The following is a 26140-nucleotide window of genomic DNA, read 5'->3' as shown; positions in this document are numbered from 1 at the left end:
AAACTACAAAATAAAACAGGAAACAGAACACGGGGAGTGGGAAAACATGAGACACAGGAACAAGTCGTATACAAACACAAACACGGGGACAGACATGAAACACAAGGAGGTGATAATCAAACTGAAAACACTTCATAAAGAGGTGGAAAATAAACAGACCGAAGACAAAACCATGACATTATGAAAATCAAATGTGAGTGAGGGACATTGTGGATAAGTCGGACATGTTGCATTACCAGGACGAACAACGGACTGATGTCTTCATGTCTCTGATCATTTTGGTTTCAATTTGTTATTTGTTGATATAAAAACAGGCTTTTGGGTCGACAGGACCTCGCCACCACATCTCCACCCCCCCCTTCACTGTCTTTATGAGAAGTTACATATTAAGTTTAGGAGCTGATGCACATGTTCTCACACATGCAGACACACTAAGGTCCTTTGATTAGCCTTATTGCCACGTCGCAATATGGAAACTTGCTCTTATCTGACAGAGCTCACATGGACCCTCTCAGGTTTATTGGCCGAAGCTTTGCCAAACAACTTCCACTTCAATCTCAGTGTGTCTGTGCGTCCGTCCAGCTGCCGGCCTGAAGGCAGGCGTCTGCACACTGTCGACTTACTGGTGGGAGACGTGACAACAGTTGTGTGTGTGTGCTACCGAGTGTTAAATGTTTTCAGTGCTCAGGGAAAGAAGAGACGGAGTGGAAGGAAATAAAAAAAACAGGAGATGAAGAAGCCTTTTGCTCTTTTCAGAAGTCGGCGCTGCTTTGTGCTGTGGGACCCAGTCGGCCTCCGACCTGAGATTGAGGGCACTTGTTTGCTGAAATTGGGGCCAGCAGATGGTATTTTATTAGGAAATTAACTCAAAAGCGGCTCAGAGCTGACGAGGGGACGAGGGACGTGGTGACGGGCGGATACACGAGCCGGAGCGCTCACGTCAGGAGGAGGAAGCAAAAGGCCAAATAGAAACTGTCGAGACCAAAAGCTCTGGGCCTCAACAACAATGAGAACATCTGACCTTTTAAATACAAATCAGTTTTCTTCATTTTCCTATAAATTCAATTTATTAAGAGGAAAACAGATACTAATAATGAGAAATTCAAAAGGCAAAGCAAATAAAAATATAGACGAAGACATAAAAGACCTGGAGCAAACATAATTAAATTGCTGCGTCCTCTGATGGAGACAAACTCTCAAAAATAATAGGAAATGTAGTTAAACATGAACAAACTTATTCTTGTATCTTTAATTTTACTTCCAGTATTTTGTTGTTTCATCAACTTCTTCTTGTTTCCACCACACTGAAGCTTCCCAGTGAAACCAGTCACTCCCATCTTATTGTTTCCAGTATTTTATTCTCGCAGGCTGGTTCCTCTCAGAGCTGCGGCGGAGCGGAGGGGACGAGGAACAGTGGAGTGGACAGGTTTGGACTCCAGGGGGAGGAGTTGTGGTGACTGCTGTCACACTAACACAAAGACCAAACCCGTCACAGCGAAGCGGCGACAGAGTGACACAACCAAACAGTTTCCCCTGGAGCTCAGTGGGGGGGGGCATGTGCTCTTCCATTTGTCTTTATTTTGTAAACTCCACCCAGGCCCAACAGCCCCCTTTAATTCAAATGTGGAATTAAATAATCCAGTACAGTTTATAATCCATGGTTATAACAGAAAACTTGAATGTTACTCAGTAGATCTCAGAACTTCCTCGAGGCCCAAACGTCCCTTACATTCAATCAAGCTGCACCAAACTGCACACACACACAAATCTAACTAATTTTTTAAAATCAAGAATTTATTCCCTAGGAAAACTGAAAATGTCCAACGTCCTCACAATTCTACAGAAATTGACCTAAAATTCAGAAAACCTTTTTAATGAGTTCTTTGAACCATGTCCCATCCTTCCACCAAGTTTCGTGGAAATCTGATTTGTAGATTTTGCCTTATCCTGCTGACAAATACACACAAACGCTGGAGGGTCTCATTATACATTTTATTTACAAATGTCTCTTTCTCTCACACACACAGATAGATACAGTCAAGGGAACACGTGACCTGTCACATGATCTACAGACTGTGGATGATGGTTCTGTTCTTGAGGCTCTGGACGTACTCTTTAGCCTGGTCAAAGCTCGTCTTCTCCTCTATTTTTGGCGGCGACCCCTCCACCAGCTTGACGAAGTAGTGGCAGTAAACTTTTTCCATGATGCCGAACATGCCGCGGCCGTGGTACCGGATCCGCTTCAGGTACCTGCCTTTGCTCGAGAAGGACTCAGCTGCAGGACGGGGGACAGGAGGGGACGGTGGTTAATGAAGAACGTGAACAAGATAAACAGAAAGACGCAGATAAGGGACGATGTAACAGATTTAATTCACAGAGGCGCCTTAGAAAGAAAACGGGTCAGAAATAATAAAGATGGTGGCGACTCTGGGCTTATCTATAATTACAGTTGCCACTTTGCTTAAATGACTCTGCACAGGATCTGAACCCAGGAGAAATCTACTGCTTTAAAAGATAAATATATATTTATAATCTTCTGACTCATAGACTGACAGCGTGTGGTGACAAATATGAGATTAGGTTGGTTTTTGTGAATCACTGCTACAGACACTCACCTACATACAGGTTGGACCTGTACTCTACGTTGTGATGATTGACAGCCATCTCCTGCGCCTCAAGAAGGATCTTAGGCAAACAAACAAAGAGCTGTTACATTCATGTATTCATACACGGTGCAAAGATGAGATGGAGGATGAAATAAAAACAATACCTGAATAAATCAGTTAATAAAACAAAAACTAAAAGGTTTAATCTTACAGGTATTTTTCTTATTCCATGTTCCTGAAAGTTACGAGTGATTCACATGCAGCTTCGAACCTCTTTCATGATTTTCGCTCCCTTCTTGTCGTTGAACGCCAGCTGGGAGATGGCCTCATCGATGCTCATCCCTTGAATCTGTGAAAGGGAGCAAACCATGAGATGACACAACCAAGTGAACCTTTGTTGCACAGCTGTTTGGACAGCGGGGGGGCTGCAATGTCTGAGGAGCTGGATATTTGTCTGCATCACCAGGCTGACATCAAGGCCGACCACAGGGGGCACGTAAACAACACAGGAAGACAAAACTGAATACAACGGATGAGATTGAAAGTATACACACATTAATGGCTTGTATGGGTTTGTACAATAATGACAGCAAAGTCTCTTGATAATGTAAAATATAAAATGATCAGTATTAAAATGCACAAATTACCAGTCAATCATGACAAACATAAGCTGGACTTGTTTTCCAGGTTAATTAAATAGATAACGTCATATTCCTGGAGTCCTGGATATTCATATCATTTGTACTCAGGCCCATGACCGGAGTTTCCCTCAAATGACATTTTGATCTGTTGACCATCTGTTTAAATATCCAACGCAAGCAAACGGATATTATAGTTAGTTTTATCACCACTGCTGCTTTCTTCAGAATGTCTGAATGTTCAGCATGAAAAGAAACAGCAGCAACATTTCACAGAGAGGGACGGCACCATACAACTCACTAAGTAGGTTACACTACTGTGAGACAGGTCAAAGCTTTTCACTGTGATGCTGCTGAAGGATTTGAATAGTATAGAAAATACTTAATTGTCTACCTTTGTCAAGGCCGAAATTTGTCTTTGCTTACGTGTGCAGAAAGTGATATAAAAGGGTATTTTACATCCAAACAGACATATTTAAAAGAAACTTTTACATAAAGGACACTTTCATAACACTTTTACTGATTAAGATGTTCTATGGCGATAGGGACATTGATATTTCCTTACCATTCTCGCCAGGTACCACATCTTGTCTTTGCTGTACTTGATCTGCCTCCGACTGTGGTGGATCTCCTGTCGAGAAGAAAAAAGCTAAGTGGTCAGATGTTTGAGTAAAAAAAACAACTTTTACACTGCAACACGCAAAAGGATCTTTCAGTTTATAAACTTTATAACATATACATCTACAACATTGTGGTTAGCAATCCAGTTAAACTCTCTCTCTCTCTCTCTCTCTCTCTCTCTCTCTCTCTCTCTCTCTCTCTCTCTCTCTCTCTCTCTCTCTCTCTCTCTCTCTCTCTCTCTCTCTCTCTCTCTCTCCCTCTCTCTCTCTCTCTCTCTCTCTCTCTCTCTCTCTCTTAAATGATCAGAGAGAAGAAAGACTCACTGCCGGTCGTCGAGGCTCCTCTGGCAGCTGAGGTGCATAAAGCTTCAGGTTCCTCTTCTCCCAGTGTTTGGATTCCAGTGAAGCGCTGGTGTGGAGACATGAGAGCTGCTGGGGACTGCTGCCACCCAGAGCCTGAAGGCTGTAAAGACAGAGAGGAGGGAATCAAACAAAGGGTGGAACTGCACGTATGAACCACACATCGACAATGAAATGAATTACTGAGCAACAGTCATAAATCAAAAGAGCAGATACAATCAAACACAACCAATCTCTACTAGTGATGTACTATATTTGTACTATAAGTGTACTATATTTATAAAAGTATACGCATACCTGTGTATACCATAAAAATAGTTTATCAAGGAGGATTTTATATAGACTTCTGACTGTGTGTCGTGCTCCTGACATTGTTAGTGATTGTGATTGATTTATTATTTTTACAGAAACTGCACTTTTAGCTCAATGCAACTGAACAACTCTTTTGTTGTGTTATTGTTTTTGTGTGTGTTTCCCAGTGTTTATCTGTATCTTAGTTCTTTCTTCTTCTACTTTCCCTGAACCAAATTGTCTTCATGATTAATAAAGTTGTATTGCATAATGTGACCCGACCCTTATTTCCACACCATACTGAAAACTCATTCCACCAAACTCTGTGGGGACAGTTTTGGGTTTACAAACTGAATTCTTCAACGTAAATAGAACACAGGTTATAATGATATGAGTAAACAAAAGTAAACACATCCATAATAGTACAGGACTCGAAGCACCCTGCTGATCTTAATAAAGCTGCCCTATGGGAAAAGACTGAGGGACATCAAAACTCAGACTTCCTGTTTCCGCATCAGTAAAATAAAACCATTAAATCACTAAATGGCTCCTCAGTCCAGCATCAGCACTTTACAAACACAAAGCAATAACTACCTCTGAATTTTAGTGTATTTTAAAGCACCTGACATGTGTTTTAATGAGGAGGGGGTTATGTGATATGTTTCTATCCTTGTTGTGTTATGCTGTGATTGTTGAGGCAAATTCCAAACAACTGACTTGTGTAGCAGTGAAGTATTAAATCATGACTGATATCATTATACAGATATAAGTCTTGTGTTTTAAAGAGTTCCTGGTTCTTCTTGAATAATCCAGTCCACATGGGACCAGTCTATATCTAGTGGTTTTAGAACAGGACCAATACGAACCTCACTTCCCCCCCTTCACTGTCCAATCAAACACTAACTTCAGCGTCGTTCATGTGAACGATTAAAAACAGTCGATAGCTTCGTAGCATTCGAGCTAACGTGTCATTTAGACTCGTCCACTTCGGGCACATGTCAGAATGTTACACGGTCATTGTTCACACTCCTGTAAAACATGTGAACTCATATAAACAAAGATGTGTGTCTGATTTGTCCTTCTGCTCAGGGAGCTGCAGACGAGAAGCTGAAGTCAATGCTCTTACCTCGAGTGGAGCACTCCGGAGAAACTCCTAACGAAACAGAAACCTGGGAAACACACGAGTTCACATTAAAACACCATTAACAGACGAAATCACTGTGTAAAGGAACATTAGTTAGAGTTCAGCTCCGGTTCTCTCACCACGTCCTGTCATTGCAGTCGCCATGTTGGATCTTTTACGACGCTGTCGCGTTCGCTTTACGTCAGTAGTGCTACAGGGTGAACCGCGACATGTGTTTCGGTATATTACGTTTTCACTACGTATGTGACGTATTATATTAATAAATTATGTTATTTATAACAGTTATTCAATAAAATGTCAGTTACACACAGTTTAAATATTAAAAAAAAAGGCAAACTCGGTCTGCTTTGACCCAACTAAGCTTCCGTAGCACCGTGCGACATTTACGACAGCACGTCTACCGTACGGCAGTCGATGCTGCATCTTCTAACATGTGAGAAGTTGGGATTTGGTTTTTCAGGGTTTGTCGGAGAAAGAGTTAGATGGAAGCTGCACGTGTCGGAGGCGCCATGTACCAACGGTCACTTCCGGCCTCACCGAACTGGTACTGCTCGCGCAGCAGTGACGTGAACAGCAATGGTTTGATGGGAGTCGGAGCAAAAAACATCGTTTATCTGATCGATGTGTCCGCAGCTTCCTGCAGACTGGAGGGTGAGTGACGTAGGAACAAATACTCCACAGTACTACATAATACAGCAGACTGGAGGGTGAGTGACGTAGGAACAAATACTCCACAGTACTACATAATACAGCAGACTGGAGGGTGAGTGACGTAGAAAAAAATACTCCACAGTACTACATAATACAGCAGACTGGAGGGTGAGTGACGTAGAAAAAAATACTCCACAGTACTACATAATACAGCAGACTGGAGGGTGAGTGACGTAGAAAAAAATACTCCACAGTACTACATAATACAGCAGACTGGAGGGTGAGTGACGTAGGAACAAATACTCCACAGTACTACATAATACAGCAGACTGGAGGGTGAGTGACGTAGGAAAAAATACTCCACAGTACTACATAATACAGCAGACTGGAGGGTGAGTGACGTAGAAAAAATACTCCACAATACTACATAATACAGCAGACTGGAGGGTGAGTGACGTAGAAAAAAATACTCCACAGTACTACATAATACAGCAGACTGGAGGGTGAGTACACCATAATACTCCACAATACTACATAATACAGCTTCATGTAGAGTGGAGGGTGAGTGATGTAGACAAAATACTCCACAATACTAATAGACCATACTACATACTACAGCTTCCTGTAGAGTGGAGGGTGAGTACACCATCATACTACACAATACTACATATTACAACACAGCTTCATGTAGAGTGGAAGGTGAGTACACAATAATACCACATAATACAGCTTCCTGTCGAGTGGAGGGTGAGTACACAATAATACTGCACAAAACTACACAATACGACATTACAACACAATGCAGCTTCATGTACAGTGGAGGGTGAGTACACAATAATACTGCACAATACGACATATTACAACACAATGCAGCTTCCTGTAGAGTGAAGGGTGAGTGCACAATACTACTACACAATATAGTACAATACAGGTTCCTATAGAGTGGAGGGTGAGTACACAACAATACTACACAATACAGCTTCATGTAAATTGGAGGGTGAGTACACAATACTACATATTACAACACTACAGTATACAATACAGCTTCCTGTAGAGTGGAGGGTGAGTACACAACAATACTACACAATACAGCTTCATGTAAATTGGAGGGTGAGTACACAATACTACATATTACAACACTACAGTATACAATACAGCTTCATGCAGAGTGGAGGGTGAGTACACAATACTACATATTACAACACTACAGTATACAATACAGCTTCCTGTAGAGTGGAGGGTGAGTACGCAAGAATACTACACAATACTCCATAATACATCACAATACAGCTTCCTGTAGAGTGGAGGGTGAGTCTACACAATAATACTACAATATAACACAATACTACACAATATAACACTACAGTATACAATACAGGTTCCGGTAGAGTGGAGGGTGAAAATCTAAGATCAGATCCAAATAACCCAATTTAGATGGTCTGGATTATTTATTAGATGTAGAAAGACTCCATAAGACTTTTTAAACATGCTGAGCAATAATCCTCTCAGATAGTCAAATTATCGGTGGAAAAAATCTATAGCAAGTAGTTTTTTTGTTTTTGCCGTGTGAATATTAAAATCTACCGTCACGATTCTGCAGGGACATCAGTGTCTGTCCCTCAGGTTCAGATCGTCAGGGAGCTTTTCTCCTCTTTACGTTGTGATGACGACACTAATATCTAAACCTCTGGTGTTTCTTCAGGTGAGCTCGTCGGCCACAGGGACCTGGTGTCGGGCTTCTCCTTCTGTCAGCACCCAGGACAGAATCATCTCTGCGTCAGCTCCTCAAATGACGGCAGAATCCGTTACTGGGACTCCAGCAGCAAGAGTCTTCTGAAGGAACATGAAGCTCATCAGGTGGGTGTCCACTCACCGCCAGAGAAACCTGCTGGTGCCCCCTGCAGGCAGCAGTCTGCTAAACACTCTGATCAGACACTGTCCCACACTTTGGTTCCACTTGTCTGTGCCGTCATGGAGATGTTGGACCAATGACCCAAATCTGGAGAAAAGGTGAAACCGTCCGAGTTCAACAGGATGTCGAGGACGATTTTTACTCTGCAGGAGAATAAACAGCACAACAGATTTCTGTAGCTGGCGTCCAGCCCACTTCTCTGCAGAGATTCAGTGACTGTGTCCGTTGTTAAAGTTAGACAGGACATTGCTTGTTTACTTTCAGTTATTTGCTTTAAATTATTCCTCCAGGTATATTCTCTTCCCTCCTTCCTGCTTTATCATGTCCTCTTTTGCTTAAAGTAAAGTAAATACTGATAACAATATTTAAGATTCTGATAATGTGTGTTTAAGCCAGAAAAATGATGAAAATCCAGGCTAATACATTCTTTAGACGTACAGAATCAACACAGCGTCACTCAGCAGTGTTTTGTCTCCACACACAGAGTCCTATCTCAGCGTTGCACTGGTCCCCGTTGGATAAGAACCTGGTGGTGTCGGGGGACGAGAAGGGCGTGGTGGTCTGTTACTGGTTCCACACCGGAGACACTGTCAGCCTGTTTCCTGAGCCCAGGACCATCTTCTGCATCACCTGCTCCCCTCACAGCTGGAACACCGTGGCTGTCGGGTAAGACGACTACAGAGGACGTCAGCGTACAGACGACACTTCAGTCTTAAAACGGTTTAATTCTAAACAAAGCCCAGAAACTCCGATCTGAATAGAAATAATATAGATGACAGTTTAACAAAGATAAGAATTCAAAAGTGTTGCGTCCTATAAATATAGTTTTATGGCAAAAAGACTAGAAGTCGCTAAACAGAGACAATGCTTATTCATCTCTGAAAAGATTAAGATACTTGCACTATTCAAATCTGCTGCTGGGTCTGTTAGAAAGGTCCATATCAGCAGATTTTTATGGGCCAACTGATAAATGGCTCAAGCTCTTTAATGCAGAAATCCTGTTTCTACTGTTTGACTCTTCACTTCATCTCTTCTGCTTTCACGACCGTGGCAACAACCTCTATCAGCAAAATGAAAGAAACCGATAAATATCAGTGGTTTTTAATAACGCTGCATTGTTCTGTTGAAGGTACAAGGACGGAATGATCGTACTGATTGATGTGAGTAAGAAAGGCCTTGTGATGCAGCGTCTGCGGGGACACGACGATGAGATCCACTCATTGGCATGGTCGCCACTTCCTGGTGAGGACGCCCTCTATAGCAGACCTGAGGACAGTGAAGGTACTGGAGCGGGGCAGGGTCAGTTGTAACAGCACCAGCCCCACATTGGTTTAGGGTTTCTTCCTCCTGTGTGTGGTATTTTTGCACAAATGAGTCGATGGGATAAAATACAGGTGGTTTATATTATAAATGGACTTTTCTTTTATCCAACAGCAACAAATGGCGAGTCTGCGGGGCTGGAGAAAGGCTGCTATCTCGCCTCTGGGAGCAAAGACCAGACAGTGAAGATCTGGAGCACAGTGAAGAGCAAAGGTGAGAGTCCTGGTCTAAATACATAGTTTAAAGATCTCCTCAAACTCACAGGGAGCGAAAAGCACTCTGCTCATGTCCTTTTGAGAAAGATGGAACTTGATGTTCTCTTCTAATCCTCTCCCCTTCCTCCACTGGCAGCTGTGATGACTCTGAAGATGCCATATCTGAAGAAAAGAGGCTCAGCAGTCGACCCCGGGGTCAAAGAGAGACTCTGGCTAAATGTCCACTGGCCGAAGGGACGAGCGACACAACTGGTGTCCAGCTGCTTCAGGTGCGTACGTCAGATGAAACGTGACACCAGCAGCGCTCTGCAAAGGTTGAAAACAGTCTGGAAAAGGTCTGGTGTGTGATTTTGTATTAATAACTCCATTTTTTATAATATTATGAAACAAATACTAGTTTTTACATCATTTTTATGCCACAATAGCAGATATTGTCAGTATGATATGGATTTGACTCTAGAGACTTTCATGCTGATGCTTTTTCAAACAGGATCCATCAGAGATTATTCCTGAGGAGTAGCGAAGACAATAAATTTAACAAGTCCACCAGTTATTGTTTTTTTTACATCTATTTCTGAAGAGTATTATCTGTAGATTAAGATGTGAATTTGTCATTGGTCCATGCATTAAAGTAATATATTGTTTCAAGAGGAACTAACGCGTCCATGCAGAAGACCAATGAACATGAACACCTGACAGAGACCTGATGTTATTGATCTTCAGGTGCTGTAGATAAAACACTTTGTGTCCTCAGTGGTGAGCTGGTGCTGTGGGACCTGACCAGGACTGGGAAGCTGAGGTGGACTCTGCTGGGGACGTCGTCCGAGGGCCAGAACCACAGCAGGATCGTTTTCAACATGAGCTCGTTTCACATACAGGACAACAGGCAGCTGCTCATCAGCACGTCCATGGACAGAGCCGTGAGTCACAACCTTTGGACTCTCATATATTGGACATTTTCTCTTAGATTATTTATTTATTATTCATATATTATCGAGAGAGACTATTGGTGCTGAAATTCTTTCTTTTCCAGATTAAATGCTGGGACCTGGACTCTCTGGACTGCTGCTGGACTCTTCCCACCCTGGGCGGGTTTGTCTACACCCTCACCTTCTCCCCTGTGGGTACAGGGTGCTTGGCGCTGGGTGTCGGTGACCAGATGATCCGGGTGTGGAACACGCTGACGACACAGAACCAGTACGACACCAGGTCCTTCTGGCATGGCATCAAGTCCAAGGTCACAGCGGTGAGTTTAACACAGAGAGAAAACACATAGAAAAGATATTTGCAGAAACAATCCGTCCTGATCTGTAGTTTATGACCCACTGTTTATCTAGAACTGAGTTATATTAATGTTTTCTCTATATTAGTGTCTGGAGGTTTTCTGAAACCTCAAAACAGCGAGAAAAAGAAAACCGGGACATTTCTCTGTGATTTAAATCTCAGCTTTTTACTAAATTCTTCATCTGAGCTGCTGATAAAACGTTTTATTATCATGTTCAATCCTCTATCATGTGTGACTAACTCCTAAAGTCCTAGATGACACAAAAGAATCAGTTTAATAAGATGCACTGAGACACTTCTCTTCCACTGCAGCTGGCGTGGCACCCGAAGAAAGAAGGATCCTTGTCTTTTGGAACCGATGATGGTAAAGTTGGAATCTACGAAGTCTACACAAACAAGTAAGATTCAATAATTCAGTCAGATCAGTCCACACATGACCTTCATCCAACATTTGAGCTTTTTAACCCCAAGTCCAACACTTAGTCTTTTTTCAGCAGAATGAAAAACTCTATTCTAAAAAAACAGTTTTGTCATTTGCTGACAAGTCGAAAAGTCCCAGCTCCCAGCGAGATTCACCAGTCTGGTTCCACCTCAAACTGGTTCAAATGCAGACTTCAGGTTCAAGGTTCAGAGAATCCTGAATGGAACCAGTTCAGCTTCAACCGGGTCGTATTTGGTGGGAAATGGATATATTTGTCTCTGGCCTCACCTAAAACTTAAATTTAAGTTATAGTGCTGGACAATGATAAGACATCTTTTATGTGGTCGTTAAAAGTTTTTACATTTAACTGATTTTACTGCTGATTTGACATTAACAGGGAAAATAACTTGCACATGACTTTCAACTTCAAAAAGAGATGGGTGTCGAGTTTTCAGTTGGACTTTTAAGTTTGGAAACTTTGGGTGAAAGTCCCAAAGTGAAGCTGTTGGGGGTCCCACTGATCCTTCTCATGATCCCTTGAGGTCGACCAGTTCCATTTTCCTGCAGCCGTCCACGTCCTCCGTTTCCTGACTGGTCATTTGTTCTGCTTCATCTCCTCCCAGGCCTCCGCAGATATCGAGCTCCTATCACCGAAAAACAGTGTACACATTGGCTTGGGGACCCCCAGTTCCCCCAATGTCATTTGGTAAGTTCCTAATGAACTCTTAGCAACTGCTGCTGTTTGCTCTGAACGCCCTGACCCAGCAAAAACACCGGCGGTGCGAAGCCAAAAAGCAGCGAGTCAGCGGAAAAAAACCCATCCCAAACATCTCAGCACGCCCTTTTGTAATCAACTCTGTAATTGAATCATCGGAGAAAACACTCACTCCTCACCCCCCCCACACACCCTTCAGCCACTCGTGGGGGAGCGGAGGCACGGAGAGCTGATCTCACCAGCTGTCGGCAGATGACATCTTGATTAGCGCATCAGTCACACGCCTTCGAAGCTGTAAACGTCGAGTGTTGCCATGCCAGCAATCTGCCGATGGCTCCTGAACGAACAAAGGGAGATGCTAATTTGTTTACCGACAGCGCTGGCGCCGGTTCAGCCCGGTGCTCGCTTCCCATTGGTTGAGGACGTTGGAATGACTTGGAATAGGTGTACAGAGGAAATTAGGACCAGCTGCTGCCTCCGTCTCTGGATGTCTGAAGACTGTCGACTCGTCCTTTTTGTTCTTGTGTTTAAATCCTCTGCAAACTGAGGGTGCACACGTGACACTTCAGACCTCTAGTTTTTAAAGAAATGTGCAGAAAGAAAGAAAAGCAGCTAAAGTCAGTGCTAAAAACATGCAAAACATCCTGCAGGATTTAAAAAGTCTAATATCAATATTTTCAGGTTGAAGTTGCCAGTGATTCAATTAATAGAGACGGTTTCGTTATTATTATAAAGTCTGTTTTCATAGTTTTCTGGAGATATGGGGACGTGGAAACGCTGCTCAACACAAAAAAGAAATCCAGAGACGCGTGGACGAGGCATCGAACAAGGGTGTTGCCAGTCTGGACAATTTGATTTCACTTTGAGATAATTGTCTTGATTCAGAATCTCAAGTATGTGATCAGTGGCCCGTTGACACATTATCCTGAAGTGATCTCTAATTCTTTCTGTTTGTGATGTTCAGGTGCAGACAGAGGAAAGTCGACCTACAGCCTCTACAGCTGCGCCGGCGAAGGTGTCATCCTGCAGCACGACCCGCTGAAGCTGAGCGGAGAAGCGTCCGACATAGATCAGCTGATCAGAAACACCAATAACATCAAGGTGAGGGGGGGCACTGTCGCTGATGATGTCAGTCAGCAAAGTTTAAGTTTGTCCTTTCTTATTATTTTCGGACTTTAAGGTTTTTCACGTCCATGCTCAGACTTTTGAAACCACTTTGATCAGCCACGATAAAACCTGACAAACACTCGTCCAGGCGAAGAACGAACTCTAGAAGTTCGCAGACGTCGCGGCTCCTGTTTCTGACGTTTGCTGCTGAATGTAAATGTTTGTACGAAGTTGTAAAGTTGATCTCTGCATCCCAACAGCACAAGCTGTCTCCACACACCGACCTCAGCTGGAAGCCAGATGGGAAAGTGGTTGCCATCGGCAACGAGGACGGGTGAGTGAACGGTCGGGCCCGACCTTTCCTATAATAGAGCGTCGGCCTGCGGAGTCGGGGGGGAACCAGCTGTCCACTGACAGATCTGAGTCTGTAGGCTACAGAGAAATGGATTAGATTGTGTGTGAGCTTAAAGTTTTACTGAGTGTGTCTTCGGAAAGATAAATACTTTGTTCAGTCATTTTGTTTGAATTTCAAAGATCCCTGAGAAAACTCATCATCTCATTAAATCCAATCAGTTTCTGTGAAATACCGACCAATCTCTGCGTCTTTGCTTCCATGTTCCCGTGTTTTCCTGGAAACTGTTCCCTGTAACTGAAGTCCTGTGTGATTCTCTCTGCTGCAGGTGTATCGATGTGTATGAGGCTCCCAGTCTGAAGCTGCTGTGCAGCATCCAACAGCATCACAAGATCATCAACACGCTGCAGTGGCATCACGACCACAGCTCTCCCCCCGAGCTGCACTGCCTCCTGGCCTCAGGCTCCAGCAACGCCATCGTCTACGTGCACGACCTCCGCTCCATCATCGGTAGGTAGAGACCTCACAGTGAAATAGTGAAACTAGGGAACGAACTGAACCGTCTCTTTCCAAATACGTGAAACCACAACCTGACAGACTTAGTTTACGATTAAATACCTTCATTTTCCTCGCTGTCAAACAAGCAACTAGATAAAACTACCAAAAAACATCTCACCTGACTGTTGTTGGTCTTTTTTAGAAGCAAAACGATGCGCTCCACTCTTAATAACATAGAAAATGTATTTCTCTCAAAGAACAGCCACAAGTTTTATATGATTTTTATTTGTGTCCAGATCCCAGTTTGTCATATTTTGTTGCAATAACAGAAGTTGAGGAGTAACCGACCCTGACATCGTTAGTCATAATCAAACAAGTATTTCTGATCTTGCAGCAATTTTATTCACAATGAAACTCTACCAGCGGTTTTTCCACTGGTTTGAACAGAATTCATGCTCCTTTTCTGTCGAAAGCCGATTAGGTGAAAACTAATTCACCCGAACCTATAAACTACAGCCTGTCTCTGACTTGTTGTAATTACTCTGGGATGAATATAGTTATTTTTTAACATGTAGAGTCTAATTTCTTGTTTTGTTTTTGTGCAGAGAATCCTCCAGAGAGCCCTGTGGTGCTGACGGAGCCGTATCGCAGGCTGTGTGGTCACACCGATAAAATCACCGACATGGCCTGGAGTCCGCACCACGAGGCGCGGCTGGTCACCGCCTCCTATGACGGCACAGCCCAGGTCCGTACCAGGCGAGCATCATGGGTATAAAACGGTAATATAGGTCTGGATGAGTTTTAAGGTTGTTTTTTTTGGGCTGTTCAGGTGTGGGATGTGCTGCAGGAGGAGGGGCTCTCTAACTACCGGGGTCACCATGGTTACCTGCTCTGCGTGGAGTGGTCGCCCGTCGACCCAGATTTGATCTGGACCGGAGGGAAGGACTTCACCGCTCAGGAGTGGAGAGTTTCCAAACAAGAGTTTACAAAGCCACCTAAAGGTGAACATGCGTCCCGACTGGAGATTTGCACTTTGGGGAGTTGTGGTGGTCGATGTCGATCCCGACTGTAACGCTCACGTGTTTTTCCTCTCAGGGAAAAAGATGTCAAAGCTGAAGGGAAAGAAGGCCAATCCCAATCCCAAGAAGAAGGAGTCCCCAGGGCCCGGAGAGATGAACGGGGGCCCGGTGACAGAAGGAGAGAAGACTGTGACGGGGCCGGAGCAGTCGGGTGAAGATGACGAAGTCAGCTCCACGAGCAGCAGTGTTCCTCCACCAGGTGACGGAGGAGGAGAAACGCTTCAGACACATCTGAAAACGAGTGAGATTGTTGGAAAGTGACAAAATTACTCTGACATTTTTTTTCAGCTACTTCTGAAATGCAAAGAAAACCCTCTGCGGTGCCGAAGAGCAAAGACAAAACTGGTACAGAGTGTTTTACATCTTACTAAACAGCTTCACCTGATGTTTTTCTGAAATAGTGCGTGTGCATGTGTTTCTGTGTGACTCTATACATGTTTGTGTGTTTCCAGACACAAACCTGCTGAAGAAGAAGAAGCCTCGCTCCATGCTTCCCATCAGCACATCCATGGACCACCGGCCTAAAGAGGACCTGATGCAGGACTGCATCACTCTGGCCTCTGTCCACCACAACAATGGTGAGACTCACTTTCTAAACTGTTTCCTGGTTCACACACTGGTGATACTAGAGAGGGAGACGGGTCACAAGACCGATCTGGCTTCAGTTTAGATGAGATTTGTTTCTAAAGTCATTTCACTCAGGAATCAAGAGATCAACCAGAAGCAAAGCGTATGAATAGTATTAAATAAACTAATTGACATGCCCTCTATAAGAAAAGGTCACATGGATCCAGCCATGTGTGTGTTTGTATATCTCTCCTTCAAAGACTTTTTCAAGGGTTGTTTAAGCTTTGGGTTATTAGGGTACTAATATGTGAGTTTGTTTTCCAGCGCCCCCTGCAGGCTGTGTCCCAGGAGAGGGAGAGCACATCCATTTCGGCCTCTTCTCTGACAGACGGGCTCTTTACCGCATGTTCCAGTCTGAAGGTTTGTGTGAAACCTGAGACTACTCGATAGACTTAACATGCTCCTGTAGACACGTTTATGTCTGTGAAGTCGTTCACTGTGTGTGTGTGTGTGTGTGTGTCTGTGTCTGTGTCTGTGTGTGTGTCGCTCCTCAGAGAAGGGTCACGTGGAGGCGGGTCACTTCGACTCCGTGGTGTACCTGCGACTGTGGAGCGGAGACCTGGAGGGGGCGCTGCAGCTCGCCGTCGAGAGAGGAGAGCTGAACGACCACCTGCTGTCCATCGCTCCCATGGGTGACGCCTCTTACACTGATATACGTTGAATTAAAACTGTCGCAGATAGATAAATAATTTACATATTGTTATATTTAATCAAAGGTTACATCAATTTAAAATAAGATTCACAAATTTTGATCTCTTAAGCTAAAACGACTTAAACGCTGCGTTTCCTCTGCAGCCGGGTTCGAGGCGTGGCGTCGGGCGGTGGAGGCCTACGTCAAGCAGCTGTGTTTGCAGGAGCAGTACCTGAAGGCAGCGTCTCACCTGCTGTCAATCAACAAAGTGTACGAGGCCATCGACCTGCTGCGATCTCACAAAATCTACAGGTTCACCTCCTTCACTTTTCAATACACCGTTACTCACCTGCTTCTTTTACCTGCTCCGCACTGTTCATGCTTATTATGTAATAAAAGGACTTGAATATTGTCTGTTTTAAATTCTGTAGTGTTTCTCATTGTGTGTGTTTTTTATCAGAGAGGCCATAGCTCTGGTGAAAGCCCGGCTGCCGGCAGACGATCCCGTCCTGAAGGACCTGTACAACGGCTGGGCTGCCGTGCTGGAGAAGGACGGACATTTGTCCTCCGCTGCTAAATGGTGAGAACAGGAAAGACTTAGGGAATCGTCTCTCTCAGATCTGCTCATCTTTCAACATGTAATATTAACTAATATGTCTTTACAAAAATGATTTAACCCTTTTCTGTTTGGCCTCATCTCCTTTCAGTTACTTGGCTGCTGGAGCCAGTTTCGACGCAGCCAAAGTCCTCGCCAGGAAGAACGACGTCTCCTCGCTGAAGACGGCGGCCGTCCTAGCGAGGATCTCCGGGGAGGTCGCTCTGGCCAAGTCGCTGGCGCTGAGGTGCGCTAAGGACCTGGCGAGTGCTCAGAACTGGGTCGGAGCTCAGGAAGTCCTCAGCTCACACCAGAGTCTGTTGGTCAGTGACAACAAAACAAATTGTCAATTTACTCTTTTGAAAATCAAAATCATCTGAATTTCACGCATTTAAAACGTCATTTAAAAGAGATACTGATGTTTATATCGTAACGTTTGATAATTTTAACGATTAAGTCAGAGGCAGGTTCCTCAACTTCCTGAATTGAGTAGTGAATTCCGTCGTCTGCAGGTCCACCAGCTGCATCTCAGTACCACTGAGCTTCTGACTGTGATGCTGGAGGACGCCGGACTTATTCCTCAGGTCTGGAGCTCCAGTCACGCGTGGTCGTCCCCAGACAAAGGTCACACCACCCTCCAGGACCAAGTGCGAGACGTGTGGGAGAAGCTGTTCGATGTTTCTCAGGCGTCAGCAGGACGTCGCAGCGCTGCAACTCTACTGCAGGAGCTCAAGTCGTTGGAGAGTCCAACGCCGAGCACCAGCGTCCCGATCAGACAGGTCCAGAGTCCTCCACCTTCTTCCCTGATTCTATACGACAGTCACATAAACTGTCCTCTTCACGTTTCCAGCTGTTTCCAGTATCTGACTTGTTCTTCCTCCCTCCTCTTCCTCAGGTTCTGCAGTATTCAGCCATCCATCTGACTCACTCTGTCCTGAGCTGGTTATTGGACGATGATGAACAGCTGATAAAAGGACTGTGGCAGGCGGTGGCTTGGCTGAGGGACGCCGGACACTTCTGTGTCTCTGCAGAGCTCCTCAGGCGCCTGTTCCCCGACAGTACGTCTCTCAGTCCTTTGTGAATCAGTGCCACAGGAATCTTCTCAGTTTGAAACTTTAAATACTCTTTGTTTTGTGTATAAGTCAGAAACGGATCAAATTATCGCATTTATTGATTTGTTGACTGGTGGTTTTATTAAATTAATCAAATTCACTTTCACAATCAATTTGATCGAGTCCAGGAGAATGAACAAACTCACTGTGGTTCCAGTTTCTGTTTTTAAATGAATTTCTAAGACTGAATAAGCTCATTTAAAATGAGCTCATCCTGTTTTAGTCACACCACTTGGATATTTCAGTGTGAGAGGGACATTTAATAAATAGTTAAAACTAAAATACGATGTGTGTCATTTCTCTTTTCGGAGCTGTAACCATGTTTTTCTCTTTCCTTTCTCTTTTCATCAGAAGACGTCACCGTTTGTTCCAGGAAACGTCCTAAAACTCTTCATCTCTCGGCTGAAGAAGGCAAAGCTGCTGCCAACAGTCTTCAGGCCTTCGTCCACTACCACCGTCTGTACGATCGCTGGTGGAGCAGCTCTGCTCACAGCAAGAAGGTCCACAGCAGACTTTCCCTCCCAGCGACGGACTTCTGTGCCAGAGACAAGGTGGAGGACAAGGTGGAGGACAAGTCGGAGGACAAGGTGGAGGACAGAGAATCATCCGAGTCAGGAAAGAGCGCCCACTCGCCGACCAGAAGTCTGGAAGACCTGGGACTTGATGCTTCACTTCTTCTGTCTGAGTCTCACGCTGCCTGTCAGGCCACTCAGAGGTCGGTGAGACTGATCCAGGAGCAGCTGGCTGCCATGGTGCAGCAGCACAGCGGAGCCCAGGGGACGCAGCTCGAGTCTGGAGACAAACAGACGTCCTCCCCCACAGAGTCATCAGACGGACACGGATCCGCTGATGCTGCGGAAGGGTCTGTTCCTGATGATGGAATCATCTGTTGTTTGCATTTCATTTCATGAGGTTTAGTTTTAAAGCTCAAAATATATAAAGATTACACATTCAGAGGAATTAAAAGTGTAATTTAGAAAAACCACAGCTCAACTTTGAGTGGGGACATGACTTTTAACACAATGGTCAACATGCCAGAAAGTAAAGAACCTGAACCTGTAGCGCTGGAGAGTAAAGTAACAACTTCGATTCTGCTCTACTTCATTTCAGTTGTGAATATTGTAGTTTTTCCTTCACTACATTTATCTGACAGCTGTAGTTACGTTGTAGACTAAGATTTTACACACAACATATTATGTGTGTTGTAATTAAAACCTACAAAAGAAAATCAAGTAGTTAACCTGCCACCTCCCGGGTTAAATGCTACTCGCACATAAGTGCATCAGCATAAACTTTCCACATCAACCATTTTCTGTACTTTGACACTTGAAGTTCATTCTGTGATTGAACTCAGTCCATTTGACTTATCAATAATGTCAAAGTGTTATTTAAATGACTGTTTGGTTTCGTAACAGAGTCCCAGTTTGAGTCCCAGTGTCCTGACGTCTGACCCTGTGCTGGTTGTCTCCCTCAGGTCTGACGACCACGAGACGCTCCTCTCTCTGTCCGTCAAGATGTCCGAGCTACAGAAAGAGTTGTTTGATCTGCCGGACACTGTCAAGGTAAAACTGAGACACAACACTGACATTCATGAGATCATCGATGGAAACAAATGGAAATAAAGTTTTTTGCTTTCATTCAGGGAAAGACGACAGTGGTTGAATTGTAGTAAAAAGAAGAATTCACCAGTTCTTGTTGCTAAAAGTTTATAATGGTGCCCTGTAGGTGGTGCTACAGGTATGTCAGGGATCAACTCTCTGTCCACACGATCTTAGGTTTTCACTTTCCTGAATTCAGTGACTTGTGTGTGCCTCCCTGTTATTGACTCTCACCTGTGTGTTCTCTCGAAGACGTTCCCTCATCCAGATGTTCTCGAATGTTGCCTGGTTCTGCTGCACTTAAGCGAATCCTCCCCGTTGGTCTCCGAGTCCCTGAGAGGAGACGCCAAGGTTCTGCTCCGAAAGTACGGCTCAGGTCCGTCCGTCCTGAAAGCGTCACGCCGTTTCCTCGCCTGAGTTCGACGCCTGGACCGACAGGAGCACTTTCACTGTACAGTTGTTTGTTGAATAAAAAAACCTTTAATCACACGATGGAGCATCACGAGTCGGTTTGATTCCACATCCAGATGTGCAGCACGGGACCCACAGCTGTGCAAGTCTTTTGAGCCCGACGACAAATATGAGTATTTACAGCAACTCCCAGGACCCACAATGAAACATGTAGAGTTTATATTTTATATTCAACCAAGTGAGAAACTGGATCGTAACTGAAACAGACGGTTTCTAATCCGAGGTTTCAAGAGAAAACTATCGGAAAAATCAGGCTTATGTCAAATCAGAATGTTTGGTTTGATCATAAACACTAATTAGACATAAAGATGAAGTTTCTGTCCCCTCAGCATTTTTCCAAGTCCGTCTTTAAATAAAGACATTAACTTTAAAATGCCAACAAATGTCTTGAAGTCTAAAGTATTTACTTCAACTGTAAATATTTTTACTGTAGTTTTGCTTCTCATGTGGGATTTCGCCACTTTTGTTTCACAAATTAAACTGTTATAGGAACAACTAAAGAATTCGATGAAACTTAAGCCTAACTTTTAGTTAAAATGCCCATTTTCCCAGAGTTAATGAAGACATTTAAATTATATTTTGAAAACCCCAAGAGTGATTAAAGTTGTAAAGAGAATATTTCACCTCATTTGCAGAATATATACGATAAACATATTATAAATTTTCTGTCAAATAAGGAAATAATTGTTTCCGCACTAGCAACAGTTTTGAAGTTTCTGTTCTGAGGTTGAGGGAAAGTTTCCGGGTGAGAAGGAACTTGGGGAAATTAAAACCTTTTCCACAAATGTCCGTCGAGCTGTTTCGTCATTGTGGTTAAAAACACAAATACTTAAAAATGTACATTCAAAATACAAAACAATTTAATATACAACTGTTTAAAACAATGTAGAATGTAAAAACAACAGTAACCACAACATCTGTAAACCTGACGGTGGACAGCTGGGTTCGGTGGGTGAGTTTACAGAACAACAGTAGTTTGCCCATTGAAACACATGCATAACCAAGCTCAGTTATACACTGTTAAAACTTTCTGAAAGTGGAAAAGAGCTAAAACATTTTTATTCTCATCAAAATTATACATTTTAATTTACAGGCCCTTCCAGCTTTTCATTAAAAAAAAAGAAAAAAAAGAAATCCCTGCAACAAGAGACGAGTCCCGCTGACGAGAGGAAAGTTGGAACCGAGGATTCTGAAGCTTGGTCTAAATGGTCTGTTTTTATATAGTCTGAAATCACAGTGTGATATAAAAGATGGTCCCATGCTGTAAAGGAGGACGTCACTAATGCTGTAAATGAAGAAGATGTTTAAAAGGTGGATATATGGCCTTATACTCAGTAAAAGTGACTTAAAAAAAAAAACAGGTGAGCCAGTGAAGGATCCACTGCGGCTGCTGAGTCCGTCGTCCGGTCGCTCCAGAGGAAACGTGGAGGAGTTTGTCTTGTTCGGGGGTCGAGTGCTGAGGGAGATCACGGGGAGAAATCTGCTGGTCGGGTTTTAAAACAAGTGCGAAGCCACTTGAGAAGTCGGAGCGCTCGGTCAGTGCTTGTTGTTCGTTTCCTCCTGGCCTGAGCCGGAGAGGCCGTTCTGGGGCTGGGTGGAGCCGGAGCCCAGGCCGTACAATCTCCCACAATACTTTGCGTCGTCGATGTTGTCTTCAAAGAAAAGCTGAGGGCGGAGAGAAGAGTTTGACTCGGGCCTCGTTCACACCTGGTATTAACATATGAAGGATAATGTGTGTGTGTGTGTGCTGCTCTCACCTCTTTCATCCGGAAGAACGCCATGCCGGTGAGCAGAGAGTCTGATCCAGCCTGATGCTGCCGCCCGATCCTCTTCAGCTCCAGCTGGTCCGCCACTTCCTGCAGCCCCCCCTGCACAGAAACACAGACGTCTCAAGACCTGATATGACTTCATGGATGGTGTCTTCTTACGTACAAGAACAGCTGAGATACACGTTTAAAAAAAGAAACATGTTTGTATGCAGGTGTTTGGACCTTTAAGTTCTTGCAGCTCTTCATCAGGTACTTGACGTCGTAGATTGCCGGGAAGAACAGGTTGAGGATCTGGAAGAAGTCGTGTTCCTCCTCCGGGAGCCGTGCGTCTGTCAGGAGCTTCACCAGGTAACCGAAGTCGTAGCCGCTGGAAGACACAGAGCGGAGCGGGAGGATTTAGGTCAGAGCGGCTGGATTAAACACTGGTGGATTTAAACTAACGAGGAAACACGGCTCAAAGATGAAGCAAGTGTTAAAGGACTCGATGGATGAAGCTGCTGAGAAACCACCAGTTTATCTGCAGAGATTCATTCTTTGCAATTTAATTAAAAGGTTTGTTTCTTCACATCCTGAACTGGGAGGTTTTTATGCTTTTATTCCTCCTCAGAACGTCTCTTCCATGTATTTGATTTTCTTTGTAAATATTAAAACACAAATACAGACTTAAGTGTCTCTACAGGAACCTGTGGAAGACAGAAGCTAAAACATCTTGTTTGTGTTTAGAGGGAAAAAGAAGCTGGTGTATTAGTTATTTTTCAGTTTAGTGAAAGATGAGATGTTTTATGTGTCAGACATTTGAGAAACTGCAGGATTCAGAGTCACTGAGCAACAATTACAAATGCAAAGCGTGAATGAAAACCACCGACCTGTGGAAGGAAAGCCACTTGACGTTTTCACACAGCACCAGACCAGACGTCATGAGGAGCTCGGCGAAGTAGAGCGTCTCGATTCCTTCTTCTTCGTGTTTCTTAAACTGGAGGCCGGAGTTCTGGAGCAGGTCTATGGAGTCCTGCGAGTACATGTCTTCTCTGTGAGGACGAGATCACAGATCAACCATCAGCTGACGAGGCTTTTAAATAAAGATCACAGCTTCAGCCTTCCTACCTTATGGGCTTTTCAGTTCAGATACCTGTGATACTCTAATCTAAATTCTAATCAATTCAAAATGAACGTGTGTATCTTAACACTTCTGACTTTTCAGCTATCAACATGAAAGGTGACAAAGCACAGAAACTTCTCGCCATTTGGTAAAAGATGAAAATGACGTGTTCAGTTTTCCAAAGTGCTGGAGGAAAGACAAGCGGGAGGAGTTCACCTACGTGAGGTTAAACTTGAAGTTGAACTGCCACGTCGTCGTGCCGATGGGGTAGTCTCCATCCTCGTTCATGAACGTGAGCCCGAGCTGGATGATCTTCAGCAGGTCGACGTTACACCTCAGCAGCTGGTACTGGTAATCCACCGTGCTGCGGAACTCGCCGATCGGTCGGACGACTACTCCGGGAAACTCCGTGTCCTGGTGAACGATAAAGACATCAGTCAATGAAAGACACCAGAGTGATTTAAGCAGCTTTACCTTCTGCATCTATTACACGTTAATGTTTGTTCCTTCTATTAAAAATGTGATCATTCCTTTTTGACCGGGGGATTGATTCTTACCATGGCGATGAAATTGTAGCTTTGAATAATCTGCCGGATCTTCCTCATCTCATCCTCCACATTGCTTGCCCAGACTTCACAGATTATCTGACTGGAATCTGTAAGTGCGGCCGGCATGTTGGCAGGTCGGGAAGAGAACTGAATCCCCAACGACCCTGCAGCGCTCGAGACGGGGGACAACGCGGAGGACGGTGTGATGGAGCAAGACAACTCTGAAAGAGGAAGGACAGACGCCTTTAGTGAAATCTCATTTCAACTACAGCATCAGAACGATGCGAGAGAGAATCAAGGAGCAGTGACAGCGGCAAAAACAAAGCTACTGTAGAGTTATTGGATATTTACATATATTTAATCATAGGTTTAAACTCTCAGGGATTTGACTCCTGATTATTACAGATTCGTATTTATCAGCCAGTCGTATGGGGAATAGTACAAAGCCTAAAGTTTTCAAAGTAAATCTTGCAGACACACAAATACGACAGTTTAAATGAACGGTACAATGAGCTGGATTCATTTTGCGGAGGTTCCAAGTCTTTCAGATTAAATCAGGAACATTTCCAGCTCAAGTTTCTCGTCTTTTAAACGGAACAAGTCTGAAAAGGAGCCTGTTTGTCATTTGAACACACAAAACTGTCACTAGTGTTGTTTCCCCACTGACACGTGTTTAAACTGTGCAACTAAACAAAGCTTTTAAAGGTTTTAAAACATCTTTCAATCCTTCTCTGTGTCTTTAAAGGAAATAAACTTCAGCTCCAGCCCCAGGAGATATGTTGGATGACATGATTTAAGAAATAACAGCATAGAAAACCAGATACATCTCTTAATATTGACTTTGTTCAGACACCTTCCTTTGTTTTTAACAATCAACCAACTCCTGATGTTTAACAAAGGATGTTCGGCCTCTTGTCCTGGTTCTAACACACAGAAGAGAGAAGCTGTGTCTCTGACGTGTTTCCCAGCAGAAGGAAGTTGTCTCAGTTTCCAGAGATTCACACTTTCAGCTTCACTCACACTCAGACTCGTGTGTAACCAGCAACATGAGTGAACTTCACCTCCAGCTCCTGTTCAACACACTAGCAGATCCTGGATCTGATGCTGCTGAGACGTGTGAACCGAACCCGGAGGCTGCAGCTTGTTGTTGTGTTTTGAATTTGGCGTCAAGCCCCCGAACAATCAGGTGAAATCCTGCTTCTCCTCCCGTGTGAACGTGTTACCATGACATCGTGAGGAACCAACCTCCTGCTGTTTGTAACATCAAGCTAGCTGAGCTAACAGGTGACAAAGTGTGACGCAGGATTTAACGCGCGTTTCTTCAAACGTTAAATCTGCGTGAAAAGCTGCGGAAGTTTAACGACTTCAACAGTTTTTAATAAATACAAATATATCACTGTTTTAAATATAGTTGCCAGCAGCTGGCGCGGCTGCAGCTAAAGCTAAGAGGTAGCTAGCATGGTCGCGTAGGTGCGAATCCTCGCGTTCACCGGGAAGCTGACGGCACCGGAGGGGGAACTGAACAGACGAGCTCCGGGTTTTAACTTCGCGGAGCCGCAGAGACTCCGGAGTTTAACGGTGGAGAATATCAAAGTATGAAAACACCAGTTTACCAGAGACTTTCCTCGACGTAACCCGCGGAGCTAAATGCTAACTGCTAACCGCCGCCGTCTTCTTCTTCTTCTTCGTCTTTCTCCGTGTGCTCCCGCTTCTTCTTTGTGTCTAGTGGCGGTCGCACGATTGGACGGAAAACGCGCTCTACTCCACCTACAGTCGTGGAGGAGTAGCGACGTGAAATATGCCTTTAATTATGCCTGGAATTTTAGTTGTTTTTAAATTTAATAATTCTACAAATATATAGTGTTGTTTGACTAATTAGGGCCCGAGCACCGAACAGAGTGGGAGGCCCTATTGAAATTGTAAGGATTATGATTATTATGATTATTATGATTATTGTGATTATGATGATTATTATTATTATTATTATTATTAACTCGTTCCACCATTTAGGAGCCAGGACAGCAAACAGTCGTGATCCTGTTGAGTGGTCCCAGGACTTTATGCCTTTATGGGCTATATTTTTTTATATATATGTTTTTTTTCATTTTTTTCTTCTTCTCGGAACAGTACAACAACAGCACGCCTTTTTTGTGCCACTTTGTATATATGAATATATATACAAAGTGGCACAAAAATGTTATGGCAGGCGTTGTAGGTGCTTACGCAACAGGAAGTCGCCTATTTTGACGTTACACGTTAGATCATATCAACTTTAAATGACGTCATCTCAACAACATGGAGATTTTTGTTTTTTGACCTGAACAGATCGGTCTGTGCGTAGTGATACGGACAGCGCTGCACGTGATGGCGTGGAATGTAGTGCGTGATTAGTGGCCGTGGTTCGGAGCCGTTTCTTGGTCCCCGCGGCATAATCAGTACAACAACAGTACAACACTACCACCTGGTGAACCAAATGC

General features: G+C 43.9%; 3 protein-coding genes across 6 annotated transcripts; 1 reads left to right on the top strand and 2 right to left on the bottom strand.

The window, feature by feature from the left end:
* Positions 1-1978: 1978 nt before the first annotated feature.
* On the bottom strand, positions 1979-5869 carry mrpl22 (mitochondrial ribosomal protein L22). Its single transcript, XM_035178406.1, has 7 exons — positions 5779-5869; positions 5642-5684; positions 4189-4327; positions 3810-3875; positions 2878-2955; positions 2616-2685; positions 1979-2275 (listed from the first exon to the last, which is right to left on the bottom strand). The coding sequence occupies exons 1-7, from the start codon at positions 5801-5803 to the stop codon at positions 2067-2069; spliced, it is 630 nt and encodes a 209-aa protein (XP_035034297.1). The 5' UTR covers positions 5804-5869; the 3' UTR covers positions 1979-2066.
* A 169-nt stretch (positions 5870-6038) lies between these two features.
* On the top strand, positions 6039-20268 carry gemin5 (gem (nuclear organelle) associated protein 5). 4 transcript variants are annotated; one of them, XR_004698422.2, is made up of 29 exons: positions 6039-6310; positions 8013-8167; positions 8707-8888; positions 9352-9521; positions 9657-9755; positions 9894-10026; positions 10512-10677; positions 10791-11003; positions 11354-11439; positions 12086-12168; positions 13142-13278; positions 13545-13618; positions 13965-14146; positions 14740-14879; positions 14964-15135; positions 15230-15412; positions 15502-15558; positions 15666-15791; positions 16105-16200; positions 16335-16472; positions 16636-16783; positions 16932-17051; positions 17179-17389; positions 17579-17845; positions 17962-18124; positions 18530-19040; positions 19653-19740; positions 19821-19915; positions 20029-20170. XR_004698422.2 is itself a non-coding variant. In XM_035178404.2 (28 exons), the coding sequence occupies exons 1-28, from the start codon at positions 6142-6144 to the stop codon at positions 20191-20193; spliced, it is 4377 nt and encodes a 1458-aa protein (XP_035034295.2). In that variant the 5' UTR covers positions 6039-6141; the 3' UTR covers positions 20194-20268. The 4 variants fall into 4 exon arrangements, 3 of the variants coding, with proteins under 3 accessions (XP_035034295.2, XP_035034294.2, XP_035034293.2); XM_035178404.2 differs by lacking the exon at positions 19821-19915 and having other exon boundaries at positions 9352-9464; positions 20029-20268; XM_035178403.2 differs by lacking the exon at positions 19821-19915 and having other exon boundaries at positions 9352-9503; positions 20029-20268.
* Positions 20269-21089: 821 nt separating this feature from the next.
* cnot8 (CCR4-NOT transcription complex, subunit 8) lies at positions 21090-25412 on the bottom strand. The gene is made up of 7 exons (XM_035178405.2): positions 25277-25412; positions 23673-23884; positions 23336-23529; positions 22883-23044; positions 22239-22383; positions 22005-22115; positions 21090-21912 (listed from the first exon to the last, which is right to left on the bottom strand). Exons 2-7 carry the CDS (start codon positions 23787-23789, stop codon positions 21784-21786), a joined length of 858 nt encoding a protein of 285 aa, XP_035034296.1. The 5' UTR covers positions 23790-23884; positions 25277-25412; the 3' UTR covers positions 21090-21783.
* Positions 25413-26140: the final 728 nt, after the last annotated feature.

This window comes from Hippoglossus stenolepis, chromosome 15 (assembly GCF_022539355.2).
Source record: "Hippoglossus stenolepis isolate QCI-W04-F060 chromosome 15, HSTE1.2, whole genome shotgun sequence".
Taxonomy (NCBI): domain Eukaryota; kingdom Metazoa; phylum Chordata; class Actinopteri; order Pleuronectiformes; family Pleuronectidae; genus Hippoglossus; species Hippoglossus stenolepis.
The sequence above is the reverse complement of the archived record's forward strand: the minus strand, read 5'-3'. Positions and strand labels throughout refer to the sequence as shown.